The sequence below is a fragment of the Emys orbicularis genome, chromosome 20, assembly GCF_028017835.1.
Source record: "Emys orbicularis isolate rEmyOrb1 chromosome 20, rEmyOrb1.hap1, whole genome shotgun sequence".
Lineage (NCBI taxonomy): Eukaryota > Metazoa > Chordata > Testudines > Emydidae > Emys > Emys orbicularis.
This window is the reverse complement of record NC_088702.1, coordinates 1,597,901-1,619,327: the sequence shown is the minus strand read 5'-3', so window position 1 is coordinate 1,619,327 and position 21,427 is coordinate 1,597,901. Positions and strand designations below refer to the sequence as shown.

The 21,427-nt window shown below is 60.7% G+C and overlaps 1 protein-coding gene across 1 annotated transcript in view; it reads left to right on the top strand.

The window, feature by feature from the left end:
- INTS3 (integrator complex subunit 3) overlaps nt 1-21,427 on the top strand; it is a 66,215-nt gene that overhangs the window by 29,126 nt on the left and 15,662 nt on the right. Inside the window, exons 9-22 of the mRNA XM_065420141.1 lie at nt 2,610-2,707; nt 4,468-4,659; nt 4,947-5,034; nt 6,093-6,172; nt 8,009-8,100; nt 9,673-9,779; nt 10,348-10,467; nt 12,289-12,418; nt 13,939-13,993; nt 14,962-15,065; nt 15,701-15,745; nt 16,578-16,697; nt 17,110-17,263; nt 19,487-19,555. Coding sequence (XP_065276213.1) covers nt 2,610-2,707; nt 4,468-4,659; nt 4,947-5,034; nt 6,093-6,172; nt 8,009-8,100; nt 9,673-9,779; nt 10,348-10,467; nt 12,289-12,418; nt 13,939-13,993; nt 14,962-15,065; nt 15,701-15,745; nt 16,578-16,697; nt 17,110-17,263; nt 19,487-19,555 — 1,454 coding nt within the window. The remainder of the gene's footprint in view (nt 1-2,609; nt 2,708-4,467; nt 4,660-4,946; nt 5,035-6,092; nt 6,173-8,008; nt 8,101-9,672; nt 9,780-10,347; nt 10,468-12,288; nt 12,419-13,938; nt 13,994-14,961; nt 15,066-15,700; nt 15,746-16,577; nt 16,698-17,109; nt 17,264-19,486; nt 19,556-21,427) is intronic.

Genomic DNA, 21,427 nt, shown 5'->3' with positions numbered 1-21,427 from the left:
CCAGCAGAGCCCTCGTCCTCAGGGCTCCATGACTCGCCTGGGGCCAGACATAAATCCTCAGCAGAGTTCCAGCGGCTGGCTGCTTCTCCGCTCCGATATCCCGGTCTGTTCTGCTGGGCTCCCCTGCGCACACACCTCTAAAAGGCCATTTGTGAGTCCAGCGCTAGCAGAGCCAGATTCCCCTCCAAAGCCACTCTTGGCCAACGCTTAAACACAGTAAGATGTGCCCTGCCTGCTGCCCCCTTGGCCATGGGGAGCTAAGGAGCTGGGCTGGGTCTTCTGCCACAGGCTGTCCCCCAAGTGGCTTCCCCATTTCCTTACGTACCGCAAGGGCCTGGTGCACATCTGGGCTCTCAGCCTTCCAGATGGCATGATCAATAATTCAGCCAGCTTTCATTACAAGTAGGGAGAAGGCAGCCAGACCCCAGGAAAACAGGTGCAGTTTGATTACATGTTCTGGACTTAAAAGCTTCCTTCATTGTAATTAATATTTTTAATTGTCTGAGCTGAAAACAAAGCTGAAGGTGGTTCCCAGTGATAGAAAGCGTCTGAGTTCTGCAAACTCCCCGGGAAAGAGTGCTGGGGAACCTTTGAAATATCGAGCCAGGGCAGCAGATGCTGCTGTGATTATCTTTCCCCAGTGTGCTGGCACACCTGACGAGCAGGAACACTCCGTTACAGAGCTCGCCGCACAGACCTGATTAAAATAGGCTTGTTTTATTTTAGATCTCTCTCTGTCTCAGTATAAATTATTCCCTGCTCTGGAGGCCGTCTCCTCGTTAGCTGTTCTGCAGCAGTTCTAATGAGCTTTCCGAAGGAGGACTTGAAAGTCTGCTATCCCAATGCCTTGTCCCGGGGGGCCGTGTTAATGACACTTTAAAGAACTCTGGCTCCACTCAGGCAAGCTCGCAACATGTATCTTCTAATCAAAACCTCATTAAGCCTCCTTCCCCTTTGCCAGGCCCGCCCCCATGATTGGCAGCCACGGCGGAGAGGCCAAGGGCTGAAGGGGCCCCGTAACTGAGCTCTCCACATCCCTGAAGGAGGGTCCCTGGGTGTTGGGGCTGGGACGCGATTCTGGAGGCTTTGGTGTGCACAGCCCTGCCCATCCTTAGGGTAGGGAGAGGTCCTCGGTCTCCAGGTGCTCAGCCCTGCTTCTTCCTGCCACTCTAAACTCACTGAGAATTTACCCCGACCTCCCGCTGAACGCTGAAGCTGTTCGTTCCTGGGGAGCCTGGGCACTTCACAGGTGCTACTCCAGCTTCCCAGCAACTTCCCCCTCACCCGGGGAAATCGGTCAGTAGCTGTCCCCGTCTGTCTCCTCTCCCCAGCATCCACATGGGCTGGCGCCTCGTGCTGTAGGGCCATACGGTGTGTCGTCGTGTCCCGTTCCCCCTCCCCCCGCCCCCTGAATCTTCCTACTGCACTTTGCCTTGGTGGAGGTGTTTGGTTTTGTACTGCTGCTGTTCTCTGCCCTCGTGCACTGCTGAGAGCTGGCCTGAGCACGCTGCAGGACCGCAGTTACCTCTGGCAGCTGGCTATTTACGTCTGCCTTCGGGTTTGATACTGACTCAATCCCATGTGCTGTGAACCTCCCCAGGCTGGGCAGGCCCAGGAGAGCCTGTCGCAAAGTGCTGGGGCTGGCAGAGAAGGGAGGCCTTGCCCCACAGGAGAGCTGGGGACGCAGGGAGCTGTGATTGTTCCCTCCCGAGCACCTGGTGGGTGCTGGGAGCATTTATTAAGCAAGGCTTTTTTGAGGTTGCCTTTCCCTGATGAGCAGCTCACTCCATGCAGAGCTCCCGGGAGCCAGCATTCAGGTTCTCTGCTTGTAAGCAGGCAAAACCTGTCTCCTCCTCTCCACCCACCCTCCGGAGGTGAGGATGGGGTTTCCGGTATATTGAAATGGTTTCAATGCCAACAGACCAAAGTGCACCTGGTGTCCATAACTCTGATCCCTTGCACCTGCGTCAGAGCGAGCAGATCTGTAAATCAGTCAAGTCCTGCCAAGGAACGACAGGCCGCCTCTGCCGGTATCACAGCTTCCCTTTCTCACACCTCGCCTGGCTCCGGCCTCTGGGACCTAGTTCCATCTAGACCTCTCTTCCCCTCGTTGTCTTCCGGTGGAGCTTTCCCCTCGCCTTCCGGGGGTTCCTCTCCCGTCTAGGCCTGAGGACTAGGACCCCCATCCCCAGTGCCATTGGACAGCCATGCCATGGGGGCCCAAAAGAATGCTGGTGGCTGGGATTGGCAGTGGAGTAGAGGCTGCCGTCGGCCTGCTGGCTCGTGGGCAGCTGAGACAAGCTGGCGGCTCACATGGCAGACAGGTGGCTGCGTCACAGCTGACACTCACTGGTCTCTTGCTGGCAGCCTTGGTGGAGAGGGTCAGAGCAAATGGGCCCCAGAGCTAGTGGTTAGCGCAGGAGCCTCAGCGAAATCTCCCCCCCCCCCCCCCCCTTGCTGATACCCAAAGCCCTTGTCTAACAGGAACTTTCGGAGCCGCTGTGAGGCCAGGAGCCAGTGTGGACAGTGGGGTCGGCTCTCCCCAGATGCCATGGTGATTCTGGCTGGGGGTGCGCAGGAACAGACCTCTTGGCTTTTCCTCTTTCTAGGTGTCCTGCAGCTCCTTCAGTTGAGGACCTCTCGCAAGTTCCTGGCCTGTCGTCTCACCCCTGACATGGAAACCAAGCTGCTCTTCATGACATCCCGGGTAACAGCTTTGCTCTTCCAGAGGGATCCCAGCCAGGGGAGAGGGGAATCAGGGTACCGTCGGTCACAATGGGATTGGGGGTGCATGAGCTCTAGAAGGTGGGGGCCCTTGGAGAGCTGCTACCCTGCCCCATCCATCCTCCTTCCCCCGCTGCTCCTAGTGCAGCCGGCTGGGCGAAGGCCGGTTTCTTTGCAGGTGAAGTTGCAGACAAGTAAGTGTGACCTTAGCACTGGGGAAGGTGCCAGATTGACAGCTCGGAAAGCAGAGGCCCCTGGTAATCCCCAAAGCCAGCCCCGTACGATCAAGGTCCCTCCAGGGTGTCCTTTGGGGTGGCTCAGCCCTGGCTTGAAGAGACCACCCTCGGGCTGGGGGAGTGCTTCGCCGCCTGGGACCCAGGTACTCTCCTCTCTACAAGGGGGCCAGGGCGGTGGTTGAACGGGCCTGAGAACAAGAGATTGGCTGCCACCGGCCTGGTCTGGGTTTGACCCAGTGACTGAGCAACAGCTGCTGGTTGCCATGGACCCACTGGGGTCAGCAGAATGGGGGAAGCGGCGCCCCCTTGGCTGGGCCTGCTCAGCCTTTCACTTTGTTTTCCAGGAAAGCTGGGTTTTCAGCCAACTCCAGCGTCCCCTGAGAGAGGGGTGTGGCAGGAGGAGAGCGGGTGGACCAGCTGATTTGCTCATTGACAGTCGTGTCAATCTGGAGTCACTCCATATGACTTCATTGGAGTTGCTCTGGGTTTACACTAGTGTGGCCAAGAATAGAATTTGGCCCCGGATATAGAAAGGCTTCCCACTGAGTGTTTACTTAGGCTGTCTGGTTTAGTGCCTTTGAATGGGCCAGGCATAGCCTTCTCGCCCCACGGTGTCAGTGTGTGCTGCTGGGTGGCGGGGGGAGGAGAGCTCATGCCTCTGCTGCGGGAGCTGTGTAGCTGCTGCTGGTTTCTGCGTGGCTGGGGTAGCGGCGCTGGGTAGCAGATCTCTGCAATGGGGGGGCGTATGGAAGCTGGAGTCAGGAGTCTGGCGAACGCTCATGTTTTTAACCCCACTCTGGCCACCGTACGCCGGTGGAGGGAAGGAAGGGTGGCTGGCCGGAGCTGAGCGAAGCGTGCCGAGACACTCATTAAAAGGCATTACATTGGCTTGGCAGGGGAGCTTTGCAGCGGGCTGGCTGGTTTCTGGGGTGTTGCTTTTTCTATATGGCTGCTGCGTGGTGGGTGAGCTGAGCTCTGCCAAGCTGCAGCCCCTTCCCAGAGGGGATGGGAACCCCACAGTGACGCCAGGGTCAGCCTTTCTCGGTGGCCAAACACCAGGCAGGGTTCGTTTCCCCTTGCAAGCGAAGCTTGTCTCCTCCTCGTGCTGCGGCCGCTTGCCGTGGGAAGGAAACAAACTTCGAAGGTCTGAGAGCTGGACCTGGGTCCCGGAGGGTGCATCGTGGGCTGTTGGGGCGCAGGGCATCTCTGGCCGGAAGCTCGGTTCTGTCCATCCAGCTAGTGAAGCCTGCCCTTGGTGCAGGGGGGATGGTGGCGGGAGTTCGTTCTCTGGGGCCCTTTCACTCCTCGGCCTCTGCTGATGCTGCCCAGGGTTGTGCTGGAGAGTCACTTTGGCTAGTGTTGGCCACTTGCAGCCTCCGCTGGATTGGAACCACGGCAGCTCGGAAATGAAGGCTCTGTGTCCCAGGCCCGTCCTCCCAGATACTCTTGTCTCTGAACCAGACTCCGTGTGTCTGCCACTACCTGTGTGTTTCTCCTCCCCCTCCAGGTGAGGTTTGGCCAGCAGAAGCGGTACCAGGACTGGTTCCAGCGGCAGTACCTGTCCACCCCAGACAGCCAGTCCCTGCGCTGCGACCTCATCCGCTACATCTGTGGGGTGGTCCATCCGTCCAACGAGGTGCTGAGCTCTGACATCCTCCCTCGCTGGGCCATCATTGGCTGGCTGCTCACCACCTGCACGGTGAGTGTGTGGGGCGAGGGGGTAACATACCCAGTGCCAGTTGAGAGCCCAGGGTGCTCATCTTTGTCTGGGCAAGTCGCTGGGGGAGTGTGTGACAGAGACATGGGCTGGATTTTCCAAAAGGAAGCTGGATCTCTGTGTCCCAGCTTCGGGCTCCAGCCACCCTTCCTTCTTTTAAAACAAGGCAGGGGCAGGGCCTGGCAGAACCGGGGCAGCGGAAGATACGTGGGGGCGCGGGCTGGGGGGAGGCTGCTGCCGTCCTGATCACGTGGCTTCTCTTCCCCTAGTCCAACGTTGCTGCTTCTAATGCCAAGCTTGCCCTGTTCTACGACTGGCTCTTCTTCAGCCCCGAGAAGGACAACATCATGAACATAGGTACCGTGTGCTCGCTGCCTCCCCGCCCTCCTCCGGGGGAGACACACCAGCCCCTTTCCCTGCATCCCCCCCCCAACGCCCAACTCTCCTGCTTTCCCAGCCAATACTGAAATCTCCACAGCTGCCTGGCTCCACAGAGCCTCTAGCCCAGAGCCAGGCAGGGTCTGGCCAGCTCACGGGGGTGGCCTGGGAGAGGGAGGCTTCCGCCTCTCGCTCAGTAGTGACTCTCGGCTGTCCCCTGCGTGAAGTGAGTTCATTCGTTCTCGGTCCAGTTCCTAGAGGGACAGGCAGGTCCCATCCCACATGCCCAGTGTCTCGACACAGGCCTCTGCTCTGCGCAAAGCAGCGGGGAGGCTGGTGAGCGCTGGATGTATCTCTCTCCCCTGGCAGTGTGCGGCCCAGTCCTCTCTGGAGTCCAGGCCCCTGGAGCCGGAGCCAAAGCCAGGAGCTCTCCACTTGGACAGGAGTTCCAAAGCGGGCGGTGATAACGGGGTCTGTTCGCTAGCTAGAGCCTGATAACTCGTCTCCAAACAGCCCCGCTCCCCCTTCCCGGCCCTGTTTGAATCCTGCAGGGCTTTGCAAGCTGGCACGAGAGCAGCTTTGATGGAGCCGCTTTGAGCTGTGGTTTCCGTGCCTGCAGCAGCAGACGTCTCCCCTGGGCTCTGTGGCTGGCCACGGAACGCCCCTGCCTGTGCGGGCCAAAGCGCGGGGGAGGGAGGGAGGCAGTCTGATCACACAGCCTTCCCTCGAGCCCCAGGGTGGGGGGCTGCTGGGATCCACTGGAGCAAGGGCAGGACTGACAGCAGATGGCACTGCTCTGACCTGGGTCTGGTTCAGGGCCTGCTTGGACCCGAAGCGCACGCCCTAGGGAGGTGGGAAGTGCGAATGGGGTTGGGGTGTGTAGGAGCAAAGGGGGCGTCTTGCCCTCACTCTGGGTGCGTGGAGGAGGTTTCGCTGAGTCCCGTCTGCCGGCGTCTCCCGTTCTCAGCGGGGGCCCGTGAGGTGCTGGCGCAGTGTGGAGGGTAAGGTGACCGGCTCTTCTGCTCTCTGCCTTCCAGAGCCAGCCATTCTGGTGATGAATCACTCCATGAAGCCCCACCCTGCCATCACAGCCACGCTGCTGGACTTCATGTGCCGGGTAAGGTGCAGAGACACCCTTCCCCAGGTCCCTGCGCTGCCCGGCTGGTACAGCGGGACTGGGCTCGCAAGGGGCAGCTCTTCTGACAGGCTCAGTTCCACCCCTGCCCGCCCTGGGACCTTTCCTAGCCACTGACGGGGCAGAGAGGACCCTCGCTGCATTGACAGCGATGTCATTGAGTGGGGAAACCAGCCGAGCAGGTGGTGTGTGGCTGAGCCATCACCCGGCTCTGCTGAAACCAGCCCCAGCCCAGCTCAGTGGGGGGCTATCAGGAAGGTCCCTGCCCCCAAGAGCTTAAAGCAAACTCAGGCCCCCAAGCGGGGCGACAACTCAGACCCAGGAGGGCCCCCTGAGGATGGCGTACAGGGGAGGCACTGGGGAAGGGTGAAGGCAGGGGGTTAGTGCTTGGCCCACGGGGCGGGAGGCTGATCTTAGCACGGGGATAGCTGGAGAGGTGTGAAGGGGCAGCAAGGAGAGCGGCGGGGGAAGGATGCAGAGGGGTGGAGGGCACAGCTGCCATTCTGTCTGGTCACTGGGGCCGGGGGGATTCCCTGATGTCCCCCCAGCCTGTCACCCAGACGCTGCGCTGGTTCCCAGGGGCTCCCTCTGAGAGATCTGCGTTGTGGCCCATCACTCACTGTGATCTGACCAGCTGCCGAGGCTGGCAGCGCCTTGGCACCGCTGATCACTGCCTGGTGATACTCAGTGGCACTAATGCATCTTAGCGCAGGTCACTGGGTTTGCGTTTAGCCCCAGAGCAGAGGCCGTCAGCAATTACAGGAGCTGTCATCCAGCTGGAGAGCTGGTCTGTGCTGTCCTGTCCTTTGCATGTAATTAACCTTACCGCCCACGCCTCGCCTCGTTAGGGAGTGCAGGCTCTCTCCGGGGGGTGTCAGGGATAGGAGGAGGCCGAAGCTCCATCCCCCAGAGAGGGGATCATGGAAGAGCAGCAGAAACGCCCAGCTGGGTAGCTGGTGGGGCAGGCAGCGCGGGCTGGGTGCGCACGGCACGTGGACAGAGCAGTGCGTCAGGCTTTGCACGTGGAGTCTCCACACGCCCAGTATTTTCAGTCCAAGGAGCTGGCGTAGAGAGGGGCTGTTTTTGTCACGCTGCCAGCCCCGGGGCAGGAGGAAAGGGGGGGAAATTGGTACCTGAGAGGCTCAGGGTAATGCCTCACTCTGGCGATTGTTCCCAGCAGTGGGCTCTAGTGGGTTGAGTCAGGATGGCTGGGTTTGATGCTCCCTCTGTCCCCAGTTAGCCCCAGCACAGCCTGCTGTCGTGGCAGCGATCCACAAAGGGCACTTGCCAAGCACAGCGGATGTGGGTGTTTGCCTACCGTCACCGCTCCCTGTTCCACAGAGCCCCCCTCGTCCCTGCTGCCCTGAAACTCCCAATTCGCTCCCGACCCCAGGGGCCGACCCTCGAAACGCTCGGCTCTGCAGTAAAACCGGACGAGAGCAGCGAGGGGCAAACTCCTACGCGGGGTTAGGGTGTACAGCCAAATGCTGCCCTCGTTGTCCAGGCCCTTAAGCCAGGCCATAGATTGGGCTTTGGGGTTGCCTCTTTACTAACCTGGCGTGGGCGTTGGGACGGGAGAGGGAAGGGGAGATGGGGGTAAAACCCTTTCCTGCTGCCCCCTCTCAGTTCAGCTGGGTGTGTTCATCTGCTGCTCAAGTGGCCAGGGCAGTTTGATTCCAGACAGGCAGCGAACTGACCTCTTGACAAGCTGCTAAACCCCCTCGGCTGGCGGGCTTGGGTCTGCAGCCTCCCGGCCTCCCAAACAGCTGGGCCAGGCCGAGGGCTGCACTAACTCTGTTTTCTCCATCCCCCTTTCAGATCATTCCCAACTTCTACCCGCCGCTGGAGGTTCACGTCCGGCAAGGCGTGTTCAATTCCCTCACCCACATCGTGGAGAAGCGAGTCCTGGCGTAAGGAGTCATTCGGTTCAATACGATCACACTGCTGCGCTGCGCTCCCCTGCCCTGCCCAGGCTCCGTCTGTCTCTGGCCTAGCAAAGACAAACCTCTCACGGCTCCTCGCAGAGTAGGGGAACTGATTTGGGCTATGGCCCGTGGCGTAAGACGCAGCCATGGATTTATCCTGCCCGGGAGTGAGGGTCCTGAGAGCCACAGCTCAGGCCAGGGGTGGGTTAGATGGGCTCCCGCCCTCTCCAGCGGGCACATGCCACTGCACTGCCAGACGAACCCACATGCAGGTGCCTTCCTAGCCTGCCTCACGTCTGCTGCCAGCCTGCAAATGCTCCAGCTGTTAGCGACAGCCGGGTCCCCCTGCCCTCAGAGCGGAGTTACAGACCCACCAGATCCTTAGGCGGGAAGGGGACATCCCAGGCCTGCAGCTCACCCAGCAGAGCGGTCTCGTGGAAGTGAGGTTACACCCAGCCCCGGGGGGAATGAACCTGGAGCCCAGGCCCCTGACTAGTTGCCCTAACGAGGCATTGTCACCGGGGGGACTGAAAGGCTCTGAGATGGGGTGGGCGGCGCTGTTGGGGGTGGGCGTGCTGCCCTCAGTACAGCCAAGGGGCTGGCAGCAGGGCCGGGAATGGGCTGATGCTAATGATCTTGCTGGGGGGGGGGATGCTGCTGTCCCCTGACACCCACTAGCGCCACAGAGCTCTCCTGCCAGAGATGCCTCATCCAGCCCGGCTCAGCTGGGCGCTGCAGCTCTTTGGGCAACGCCGTTTAGAACAGAAAAGCCCATTGGGGCACCGGAGCTTGCAGGGGGCGGGAGGCATAACCTGGGGACAGAGCTGGGCTGGACCCATTGAGTCCAGGGCAGAAGCAGTCCTGGGATGCTGCCAGTACTGAAGCCCTGTCTGGGGCTGGGAACTAGAGTCCCCCAAGCCAGAAGGCTGAACCAAGTGGCCAGAGATCAGCACGGAGCTGTCAGGAGCCAGACACCCCGTGCTGTTCCCTTTGCTCTCAGCTCCTGCCCTCGAAAGCAGGGGGATCTGTGGCAGTGGGGCGGTAGCAACGCAGGAGTAGTTACCCCGGTGTGGTCTCCTTCCCCCTCCCCACCCCTCCCCACCCTGGGAGCAGATGGTGATTGCCAGCAGCAAATGCCCACGGGAGAAGTTTTCTGATTCTTCCCTGGCCAGGACCTGTGTGCTGGGCAGTCGATTCTCTCTCTTCCCCCTGCCCAGCTTTCAATGACTCTGCTGAGGCGTGGCCCACGTGCCCGGGGGGTAGCTAGTGGTCTCAGGACGTCAGAGCTGAAGTGTGTCCCCAGGCACGCTGGGTGACCAGCAGCCAGGCAGGAAGTGCCAGTGCCGATTGATCCTTCTTCTGCACTAAAGTCTGACCTTCCTCCAGGGCAAGGGAGCCTGGGCCTCTGCCTACCAGCCGCAGGGTCTGGGGGCTCCTGCTGTGGGCTCCCAGTTCCAGGAGGGAGGTGTAGGGAGTCAGCTGGTTTGGTGCATGGGCAGGGTCGGGAAATGCATCTTAGCTTGGCCATTTCTCATCCCTTTCCTCCTCCCCACGCAGACCCCTGGCCCCTCTGTTTGACAACCCCAAGCTGGACAAGGAGCTCCGTGCCATGCTGAGGGAGAAATTCCCGGAATTCTGCAGCTCACCCTCACCGCCCATCGAAGGTAGAGCACCCGGGTCCTACAGGAGAGGGGGGCTTTCCTGTCCAGCTCATGGCTCTTGGAGTTGCAGGCTCACTGAGGCAGCACTACATTGGGGGGCTGGAGCTTTACAGCCATGAATCTAGGAACCCAAGACCAATTTTCAGAGGTGCCGATCCCCGGAGAGCAGCTGAATGCCATGGGAGCACCGCTGAAAGCCAGGCTCTTAGGGCAAAGCTTTCAAACTTGGGTGCCCACCACGGCCAGCCCTTTACCCTGGACTCCACTCTGCCTCGCGTCTCGTTGGGCATCGCCAGCCGGGACTGGCCTCAGGTTCTCCTGCCGGCCTGGATGATGGCTAAGCAGGAAGGGCGGTGCATGGCTCTGAAACCTTCTGTGCTCTGCGTGAGGCTTCGAGATAGTGTCAGTGGGTTGGGGGCACCCCCAGGTAAACTGCCGGGTCCCTCACCAGCACTGCCCCCTTCTCCGAGACCTGTGGAGTGGCCCCAGGACTCTGCCCTGCCCGCAGGGCGCTCGGAATGCCCAGGGTAACCCAGCTCCCATTCTGACTCCTGTGCCTTCGTTTCTGCAGTCAAAATTGAGGAGCCGGTTTCCATGGAAATGGACAATCACATGTCTGACAAGGATGACAGTTGCTATGACAACGCAGAGGCTGCCTTTAGTGACGATGAAGAGGACTTGAATAGCAAAGGTGAGCGGCTGTGTGCAGCGGGAACTGGCCTGTAATGCCCTCCAAGTGCTGCTATCTACCCAGCGCAATTAGCGGCCTCTTGCCTCTCTGCGCGCTCACTGCCTCCTTTCCTTCCTAGTGACCGGGCCCCAGAGAACAAGCCATGAGCAGTTCCCAGAAAGCCTCTTCTCCCTGCAAACAGCAGTCGCTGAGCCAGGGGCAAATCTGCTCCTGCAAACAGGGCAGGGGGCCCTGGGCATTTACCGAGCGCTCTGCAGTCATTAACCGGTGCCGGGAAGCTGACCCCTGCAAGCGCCGGGGAAGGTCACGTGGGCCCGGGCTCCTGGGGTCTGAGTCTCCCGCCGAAATGGGAACCAGGCTAGGCCGAGCCGTGGTGCGCTGCTGGCTGGGGAACCCCTGGCCACCCCAGGATGGCTGGCTTGGGAACGGGCTCGCTCTTTTCTCAGGCAGCCCTCTCCGGCCCCTACAACTGCTGGCACATTTGGTTTTCGTTACGCTCACAGCAGGCCTCTCTGGGAATCTGGACTGGGGCCATGGGGCTGGCTGGTCTGTTGGAGGCCAGAATTGCTGCTCTCAGAAGCTGCAGGCACCTGGGATCATTTCTTCAGCTGGCCGTTGATGGAACAGCTCTGTAGTCTCCCCAGCGCTCTGATTAGAGGGATGTGGTGGGGTGGGGCAGCCCAGCCTGAGCATGAGCGGGTTGCTGTCTGCAGAGCTGCAGGCTGGTGCCCTGCAGAGCGCTGGGCCTGCCGGCCCCAAATCCCCACACACAGGAAGCTTGAAAGTGCGATCAGTTACCTTGGACAATCTGAGCCTCACAGCTCCATGATGCACCATCTCTACGGCGCCCTTCGGTGATCAGAGCAGGACGCTGGGAGTCCTGGGCTCTGTCCCTCCCGCCCCTGCTGCGCACTGTGACTTGGGGCACATTGCTGGACTGGGGACGGGTGTAGAAGGCAGCCGGGATACCTCAGTTTGCCAGTCTCTGAGCACTCCCCTTTACCTATGTCACGGAGTGTGGGGGACTCAGGGCCCTGCACCCCCGGCTTCCTGCAATTCACCATGACTCTCAGCCAGCCAGTAAAGCAGAAGGTTTATTTAGACAATAGGAATACAGTCCAAGACAGGTCTTGCAGGCACAGACAACAGGACCCCCCTTAGTTAGGTCCATTTGGGGGTCCCAGGACGCCCCAGCTCCCTTGGGAGGTCAGAGCCCCATCTGCCTCCCAGCCATATCACCAGCCAGCTCCCGAAAACCCTCTCTTCAGCCACCCCTCCCACAGCCTTTGTTCAGTTTCCCCGGGCAAAGGTGTCACCTGGCCTCTAACCCCTTCCTGGGTTCTCATGTTACACGCTCAGGTATTCTCCGTGGGTCAGTCTCCCATCCCCCAATGCAGACTATCCTAGCCACACTCCCCTGTCAGCATTTAAAGACCACAGTAAGAACAGTCCCAGTTCGTCACAACCTACCCATGGGATTGTGAGGCTTCTGACTTAGTAAAGCACTTGGGGGTCTCTGGATAACCGGCAGAGTGCCAATATTGGGGGATGGGCCTGACCCAGAGCCCCAGCCCTGAATGCCTCCGAACTTGGGATCCAGGTCCCACCTCGTACCCCACACGTCTGGGGCTGTGGAGCCGGGAAACCGGGCTGCTGAATGTGGCGTGCTCCTGTACCCAGCGGTGCCGCGCTGAGCACAGGGGTGGCGCAGTGGTTTCCGTTGGGTCTGGCTGGTGGCTCGGATTTGCGGTGGTGCCAGCACGTTCCAGGCCCCGTCACGCAGGCAGCTCAGTTGAGCCTCAGTTGTTTTCTCCACTGCAGGGAAGAAGAGGGAATTCAGGTTCCATCCAATCAAAGAAACCATCGTTGAGGAGCCCGTTGACATCACCCCTTTCCTGGACCAGCTGGACGAGTCTTTGAAGGATAAAGTCCTGTTACTGCAGAAGGGCAGGTTGGTCTTGGCCAGTCGCTCTCTGTTCTGTGGGTCTCAACATGCAGCAGCGTGTGGATGCTCCAGCGCTGTCAAGGCAACGCTGCAGACACTTGCACCAAAAGCCCTGCGAAGGAGGGCTTGTCCGAAGGAGGTGTGGGGGTCAAGTCCGTGAGCTGTGTCTTTTATCGGGGGTCTCCCTCAGGCACTGGGGTCCTGTCCAGGCATATCAGAGCAACCGCCTCGGAGCCGCTCTCTGTGGGACGCCGCAAGGGATTTTGGCTGAGAACCCCGGAGTCTCTGTCCCCCGAACAGGGGCAGCCTCAACAGCGCAGGGGAAGCCTTCCCACGCTCTCCTCTTGTGCCTGGAGCCTGCCCCATCTCCAGGGCCACACCCAATCCTTGGTGCCCCTTGGGAGCTGGCTAGTGCCTCACAGGGCCTGGGTTTATCCCCCCTGCCCACGTGTCCCAACAGCTGCAGGATAGCCGGGGCAGGCAGCGCAATCCTCCATGCAGATGAGGCGCCATGGTGGGAGATTTGATTTTCCCTGGTGTGACAAACTGGGACTGTTGTTAATGTGGTCTTTGAATGCTGAGTGGGGAGTGTGGCTGGGAAGGCAGGGGAGTGTGGCTGGGCCGGTCTGCACTGGGGGATGGGAGACTGGCCGTGAGGGAGAATACCTGAGCATGTAACATGAGAACCCAGGAAGGGGTTAGAGACCAGGTGACACCTTTGCCCGGGGAAACTAAAAAAAAGTCTGGGGGGAGAGTTTCAGGAGCTGGCTGGTGGAATGGCTAGCAGGCAGACGGGGCTCTGACCTTCCCCCCAGGGGGCTGTGGTGCCCCTGGGACCCCAAGATGCACCTAATTGGGGGGGGGGGGTGTCCTGTTGTCTGTGCCTGCAAGACCTGTCTTGGACTGTGTTCCTGTCGTCTAAATAAACCTTCTACTTTACTGGCTGGCTGAGAGTCCTGGTGAATCGCAGGAAGCCGGGGGGTGCAGGGCCTTGTGTCCCCCAACACTCCGCGACACCTGGTTAGCTGGGCCTGCTGGCCGCTGGGGGCATTGCTCCACAATCGCTGCAGATACTGGCCAGTCAGGGTCCCGATAGCTCTCTGTCCCCACGCCCTGCAGAATGCTCTGTCCTCCCTTTTGACCTCAGCGACCTTGGAATTAGCTCCATCTCAAGCAGGCTGACGAAGCTCTTTGCTTCCCAGACCCCAGCACGGTGCACTGATCTCACTGGCAGCTTTAAGTGCATTTAATCTTACGCTGTTAGTCAGCTCGATTGTTTGCCTTTCCATAAAGTGTGCAGAATGCTTTTGTAGCAATGTAGCATGTTCTCTGCAGTGTGCGCTTGTAGGCCTGCCTGCCTCCCTGCCCGTGCCGGAGCAGTGCGAAGCAGGGCCTCTGAAACTCCCCCTTCCAGCTCTGGGGTCCTTTGGGCCCCTGCGCAGAGCCGGCTGGGTACAAAGCACCATTGTCTCCGCTCTCGCTATCTCCCGCTGTAACTTGGATTGCCTCTTGTTTTTGTGCTGCAGCGATACGGAAGCCCAGTGTGAGGTCATGCAGGAAATTGTGGATCAAGTCCTGGAGGTAGCTGCCCAGAGCCGGACGCGACGCTCCTGCCTCAGGCTGGGTGACATGAGAGTGGCTGGGGGGGGCTCGGAGGTGGCTCTCCGTGATCCAAGCACTCACGTTTCCACTTAGAAATGTGACTAAGCAAACACCTCCTGGAAGCAGCACCATCCTGTGGGGGAAGCACGCCCGTGGGGTGCCCAGGCACGCTGCCAGAGGCTGGGGGGATTATTACTGCATGGGGGAGGTGAGGGTGGGCAGCCTGGTGCCCAGATGCTCTGAGGAGGGGCGCGCTGGCAGTCTGAGTGACGTATTTACCACCCTGAATGCTAGCTGTGGCGAGTGCCCCTGGGCAGTGAGCCAAGGGGGCGGCCTGTCAGTTTTGCTTATCTCAAGTGTCCAAATGACAGATTCCCCCTGCTTTGATAGCGCTGGGCTGGGGCACACGTCAGGGTGAGAGCCCAAAGGAGCTCCTGAGGGGCTTCAGCCATGCTCTGCCAGCTGGGGGTCATGCTGGCCACTTGCCAGGAACCTAGCATGTCCCAAATGGGGCAGCACACGGGGCTCCATGCCAGTGCCCACTGCGGCATCTCCAGGCTGCGTGTGTCCTCGGGGGCTGCGTTCGAGAGCCCCGTGTGCTGAGCCCACGCAGGAGTAGAGTACGCTTGCCTGCTGTGTGGCTCCGTCTCCAGTCGCCCTGAATTACCAGCCATTAGTGGCTGAGTGTCTCGTGGCGATTGTGAAGTGCTGCAGACCCAGGCGTCTGGTAGGGGCTCGTCTCACTGGTAACCAGCTCGGACAGCTGGCTCTTGTCGCCGTGCTGTAGCAACAGGATGGATCTGGTGGCACTCGCATGTGTCTTGCCATGGACAGCAGTGCCAGGCCCTCACCCTGCCCCTTGCGACTGGACCTGAGCTGGTGGGTGACGATCGGAGATCGCGCTTCGTTTAAGTGACTTTCTCTTTTCCCGCCTTTCTTTCCCCCAGGAGGACTTTGACTCCGAGCAGTTATCCGTCCTCGCGTCCTGCCTGCAGGAGCTATTTAAGGCTCACTTCCGCGGGGAGGTCTTGCCAGAAGAAATCACAGAGGAGTACGGATTTATTTTTCTCTGTCTCATCCTTTCGCGCTGGCCGTTGGGTTTTTCCCACTACAACTTCCTCTGCTCCCTGTGACTGCTCCGCAGGCCCCAGCTTCACGGAGCAGAGGAAACCCCGTCGGCATCTGGCCCAGCGTGCACCACCAGAGCTGTCACGAACGGCAGAAAGCCAGAGCAGACAGCTGCAGCACCCAGGGCTTGAATGAGACCGTTCTCCCCAGTGCACCGCATACCACCCCCCACCACGCTGCTTAGCATGAGCAACGGGTGGCAGCTAGCGCCACGCCACTGGGAGCCCCCCCTTGCTGCCTGGAGACCCCAGATCCAAGGACCCCACCTGGCACCTCCTAGGCTGAGCCCGTAATTCCTAGTCTTCCCCCTGGTTGTAGGAGTCAGGACTCCTGGGTTCTATTCCCCATTCTGCCAGTGGCCTCTTGCACCCCCCATCTGTGCCCGTTCGATGGGGGTTACCCCACTACCCGGGGTGCTGCCGGTCAGACCCTGAATGCTGGGGAGGGCAGTGCGGTGCTCTTGAAGGGCAGTGTATTAGACCGTTAGCTTCCTCTAGCCCCAGATGACCGTTGCCAAGCTGTCATGGCCGCCCGGCTGACGATGCGCTTTCCACGCAGGTCTCTGGAGGAATCGGTGGGGAAGCCGCTTTACCTAATATTTAGGTGAGTCTTTCTGAGCTTTAACTGACCCTGGTTGGGGTTTTCTCTGGTGTCTCCCACCATTCTAGCTGAACTCTGCACAGCTGGGTTTAATACGGTCGCTGCTGCTCTCTGCCCCCTTGTATCCCAGGACCGTTGGGATTTCCTGCTGTGTGTGCTCAGGCCAGGACAGCTCCAGGCGCTGTCTGCAGAAGGCCATGCAGAGGCACCCACAAGAGGATGCTGCGTGGCCGTGTGTGCGCCAAGCCCCCAGCTCACTCCCCACGGCCCCAAATGGCGGCTGGACAGTGGCGATGTCCTGGGCCACTGCTGACCCAAGGCTGGGTCTGCACCAGTTACCTGCTGTTTAAAATGCCCCATTAAGCTGCAGTGACGCCAGCCCGGGGATTCCTGGCTCTTGGAGCTGTGTCTTAATAGCCCTTTCCCTCTGAGTGGGGACTTCTGGGGGCGGGGGGTGAGCGCTGTGGAGTCTCGGGCCCCCTCGCTTCCCCTCAGCCCTTCCCCACGGGAGGAATTTAGCTCCGTGGATCCTGTTTAGGGAGGAGTTTTCAAACAAGGCCTTGAAATCCCAGCTCCTCCTGCTCTGCACAACATCAGACTCTTCCCACGAGTCAGGCCTCGCCCAAGTCTCCCCAGGCGCTGTGCTGCATGTCCGCAGCCTTCCTCGGGGGGGGCACTGTCCTAGCGGGGTAAGACATCCCCTGTCCAATCAGCCCTGTGGACCGTGCAGGACCAGGAATCGGGGTTCCCTGCGCCGGCTGCACAGGGGACCCCTCGCACTCTGCACAGTTCTCTCCCATCTGAATGTCCCTGTTCTCCTCCCACCCCCTTCCAGGAACCTCTGCCAGATGCAGGAAGACAACAGCAGTTTCTCTCTGCTGCTGGATCTCTTGTCTGAGCTCTATCAGAAACAGCCCAAGATTGGCTACCACCTTCTCTACTACCTGAAAGCAAGGTAGGGGCGGCTAGGCGGGGTAGGCGGGTCAGAGGCAGGCTGCGTCCGTCATGGACCTGAGCGCTGACCCGGCCAGGAGGGCTGTGCGGGCGGCTCTCGCTAAGCGATCCTGCTGTCACCCGGGGAGCGCGCTGCGGGATTCCCGCCCAGCCATGCGGCTGCAGGGGCTTCTTGTCTTCGCAGTTCAGCTCGTGTTTGGTTCATCCTTCCTTCCCGCCCACCCCAGCCCCCGCTGAGCAGCCCCGTCCGTAGGCAGAGCCTTCTGGGGGGCTGTCAGGCTGGGGCTAAGCTCCCTCGGCAGGCGGCTGAGTCGAGCTGCTCCTCGCCCAGCCCCGAGCAGCAGTCAGACAGAATCCCTCCCCGGGGTCCACTCCCCGGGGCACTCGCTCATGTCGCCCTGTGGCCCCTCTAGCAAAGCAGCAGCAGGGAAGATGAACCTGTACGAGTCGTTTGCCCAGGCCACGCAGCTGGGGGACCTGCACACCTGCCTGATGATGGACATGAAGGCCTGCCAGGAGGACGACGTGCGGCTGCTCTGTTACCTCACCCCCTCCATCTACACCGAGGTGAGAACCCAGGCCGGGCAGGGGCCCCCAAGGTCTCCGGTCAGCTCAGGGGCGTGAGGTGTCCTGAGCTAGGATCTTGTTAGGTCAGCGGGGCCAAGGCAGCCCTGGGCCACGCAGGATAATTCCTCTGCCGGGTGCTTGGATAGGGGCTGCAGGCAGAGGCGCTGGCAAGTCGGTGGGGAATGGTCTTCTCTCAATTGCAGACCCACCCCCGGCGCAGCGAGAGGGCTCTGCTCCTGCAGGGCGCTAGACCTTCCGTCAGAGTCCTGACCGCGCCCGGGTGCGTGAAATCCCCTGGTGCTTTTTGCAGGTATCAGGGTGTTAATGTTGCACTCCCCTAATCTTTCCAATTAGACACAGTTCTGTTCTGCACTTCCTTTCTTACTCTGCGTTGTTTGGCTGTTAGCAGCTGCCACGGTACGCCCCAGAAGTGGCTGCATTTCAGCACCGGGTAAATCGCTTGCTTACAAGGTTTGCGAGTGGGGCGGGTGAAAGGTGCTGTAGAAGTGGAAGCTAGTTAGGGAGGCTCACTTCCCTCCTTGGCCCTTCCCAACCAAGTCTGCCAAGCTGCGAGTCCTTGGCCCCCTGGCTGGCCCCTGTCGCACAATCTCTAGTGCACTCTTCAGGCACTGGCCTCGACTTTCTCTTCGCTCTGAACACAATGAGCGAGTTTTCTCCTGGCCTGTCCCCATGTCCTCGCTATCAGCCAGCTTGTGGTTCTAAGCAGGCATCATCGCTGGGCTTGTGGGGCGCAGTGATTGGGGGTGTTCGGCTGGGGGAGCGCCAAGCTGTTACTTCTAGCTAGATGGGGGCTCTGGCTTGGTTCACACAGCTCATCCCAGGCTTGGCCAGCACAGCCGTCACCTCTTCCCTGCCAGGGTGATGATGGGGGTTTGGCTCTTGGCTCCAATCCCTCGACTCTGAGGAGGCTGCAGTAATTCATTTGAGCTGATCCCAGGGAGCGGAGGGCCAGAGGGTGAGAAACCACAGGGCTGGAATCCGCCCAGCGTCCTGCTCCAGTGCTGCAGGGAGCTCTGGCTTAGCACTCGGCGGGGTAACTTGACACACTGAAACGGACACGGGTCACATTCTTTGAGTGTGCGTTCGAATTCCCTGGGAGGAACACGCTGCTCGGCCCCCCGCTGGCTGACAGGTCAGGAACATCTGCTGGGCGTTAGGAAGGGACCAGCCTCGGGAGAGTCCTGCCCACGCTGTTCTGTGGAGAAAGGGGCGTGAATTGGGGGGAAATGGGGGGGAAATGTGGCCACGGGAGAGGAGGGAAAAATATGGAAAATAACAAACCTCGGGGAGGGGTCTTGTCCCTCCGTCATTTAGCTATGTAGCGCCCCTCCCCCAGCATGCTCAGAAAGGGGCCCCCTGCTTGTGATGGCAACCAAGGAACCCCTCGTGTGAATCCTCTGCCCCAGAGCGTCTGCTCAGATCTTCAGGCCCCGTCCACCCTGGGCTCAGACCCATTCCCCTCCGGAGAGGCGCGTGGCCAGCGCCGCTCGGGCACAGCGGCCTCTGAACCGCGCCGGGATCACTTGCTGCCACCAGCCTTCTGCCCTTTCCTCTTGGTCTGTTTTCCCACCAACACGCCGCCTGGGAGCTCTCGAGCAAACGAAGGGCTGTGACACTAGCAGACGTGGGGCTTAACGAGACGCCTCTGGCCCAGCTGATTTCCCCAAGCAGCTGCACGTCTGCTCGGGTCAGCGCGGCCAGTGTTGACGTTCGCGTCTCCTTGGGAGAGCCCCTCTGAGCCATGCTCTGCAGGCTCTGTGCTCTCCCGACCGACCAGGGCCTGGCTTGCAGGATTTAGTGCTGAGTGAACCCACCTGCTTCCCATTCCTTGCAAACCCGGGCAAAAGGATCAGCTTGTCTCTCAGCCCTGCCCTGCTGCTTTGCTAACCCCATTCTGCTGCCCATCCCCGCCTGGGGTGCCCCCTGCTCTGCTCAGGGTGGGCTGCAGGCAGCGTTCTCCCCTGGGTGCAAGGTGGGGCGATGCTGCCGTGAATCGGGGTGCGACCTGTGAGCCAGCCAGGCCCCCAGGAGTTTCATGCAGGTCCAGTCAGCGGCTGGTCAGTGCAGGAGCAACGTCCAGCACAGCTGACTGCAGGGCACGAATGTGGGGTAACTGCGACAGGGGTGATCTCTCCCCCTGCTGCTCTCAAAGCTCCAAGTCCGCTTCTCCCTGAGCCCCTGCTCTGCTTGCAACTCTTTCAGTTCCCCGACGAGACCCTCCGGAGCGGGGAGCTGCTGAACATGATCGTCGCCGTCATAGACTCGGCCCAGGTAGGAGCGGGGGCTCTGCGCCGCAGGGAGGGGCAGCATTTGTCTGTACCAGGAGCACTTGGGCTGAGCTCGGCTTGGAGCTGCAGAGAGGCAGGGCGGGATGTGCCATTCTCAGAGCCAGCTGCCATCTCCCGGGGAGCCGTTTGCACCCCTTCGTTGTCGGGCTGTGCAGCAGCCGTTCTAAATCCACGGGGCTGCCTCATTCCCCCAGGGGCTGGGCCGCAGCGTGCAGGGTCGGTCTGTTAAATCCAAGCCACGGCCTTCAAGGGATTGTAAAGGCCTGGCACTGCTGCGGGGAGGCGGGGGTGGGAGCGTGGAGAGGGATTTGGCTGGATATGTTCTGAGCCCTGGTGAGCTGCAGCTATGTGGGAACGGCAGGCAAGGGGGCGGGAGGAGAAGGCTGCCGCGGAGCTGGGCAAAGGGAAGTCCCCCAAAGGGGCGAGATGTTGGAAGCCTCCCATAGATCCCATGGGAGCCCTGGGAAATGTGGCACCCCAACCAGCCCTTCCTAGCGCTGGGAGCGGCAGGCAGTGGGACCCCCGCTTGGCTGGCGAATGCTGCGTGAGGAGGAGGCGGCTCTCACCCCGCAGAACTGAGGCGCCGGCACACAAGCTTGTGCTGCAGATGCCAGGAGGTTTCTGCACCCCAGAGAGAGGTCGACGTAGCCTTGGGTCAGGGTCCCCCCAACCTGCCGCTCCTTCCCCTCGCCGCCACCTGGATGTAGCCCAGGCAGCGTGGTCTGCATCCCTGCCACCTCCTGCTGCCACACCCCTTCCAATGCAGGCTGAGCAGTACTCGGCCGGGAGATGGGAACCGACTCGAGTGACTCAACTCGGGTCCCATGCAGCAGCACTGGGGGGACAGTGCTGCTGGGAGACCATCCCTCCAGGGGAGCCCATTATGTTGGGTTTGGGCTCGGGCCGTGCTCGCCCTTGGAGACCCTCTCCCAGCAGCAACGCTCAGGAGTTGCCATGACATCAGTTCAGAGGAACCCAAAAATAGTCCGTGGGAGGGAGGTGGGGAGAGCCAGGCGCTGAATACTTCTGCTGTCTGGGCGCATCTGGAGCGCGATCTGCTGATAACCCTGGAACTTGCCCTAGTTATACATCAGCTGAGTTTTCAAAATGGCTCGGTAGCTGCTTTCCCGGCCGGCCCGGCCTTTCCCAGCTGCAGCAAGGCTGGCGCTTCGGCCAGGGAGTTTTGCTTGGCAGGCAGCTAGATGGTATGAGGTATGGGAAAGGCTTGAGTCATGGTGCCCGACCCTCCTGTGGCGGCTCGTGGGCTCCGTCGCTGTCTGCAAAGCACAGCCCAGTTTTCCCAGCACATAGCGGTCGCATTTCCTCTCCCCTCCCTTGTGCGATTCGTTCGTCCCTTCCTCTTATTCTTCCCTGCTCCCTTCATCTGTTTCCCTGCAGTCCCTGGGCGGCCCAACCTGCCTGCAAAGGCAGCCCTGGCCTCTCCCTCCCGGAACTCAGCACGGAGCAAACCTCCAAGCCGACGGGGCGTCGTAACCCGACCGACGGGGGCAGACACGAATGCAGCAAGGGGCAGGCTGGGAGAGGCGGGGGTGCTCTTGGCTCTCCTAGGAGGCCCCAGGGCCACGGCTGCAACCAGCCGCAGGGGCCAGTGTCTCCTCCCAAGCTGCAGCCCTTTGGAGAGCAGTTGTGCCGGACCGCTGTGCAGAGCCAAGCAATCGCGCGGGAGTCGGGGGCGAGGAGAAGGGGCTTCAGGAGCAAGGGTTGAGGCGTAGGGAGAGGTTCCAGGCTCTGCCCATCTGCTTGGGGGCGAGTGTTCCCCTGGGTCCCTGCTGCAGACGAAATGGGCGGGGTCCGTGTGGCCCCTTGTGCTGGGCTGGAGCTTCTCTCTGTCTGC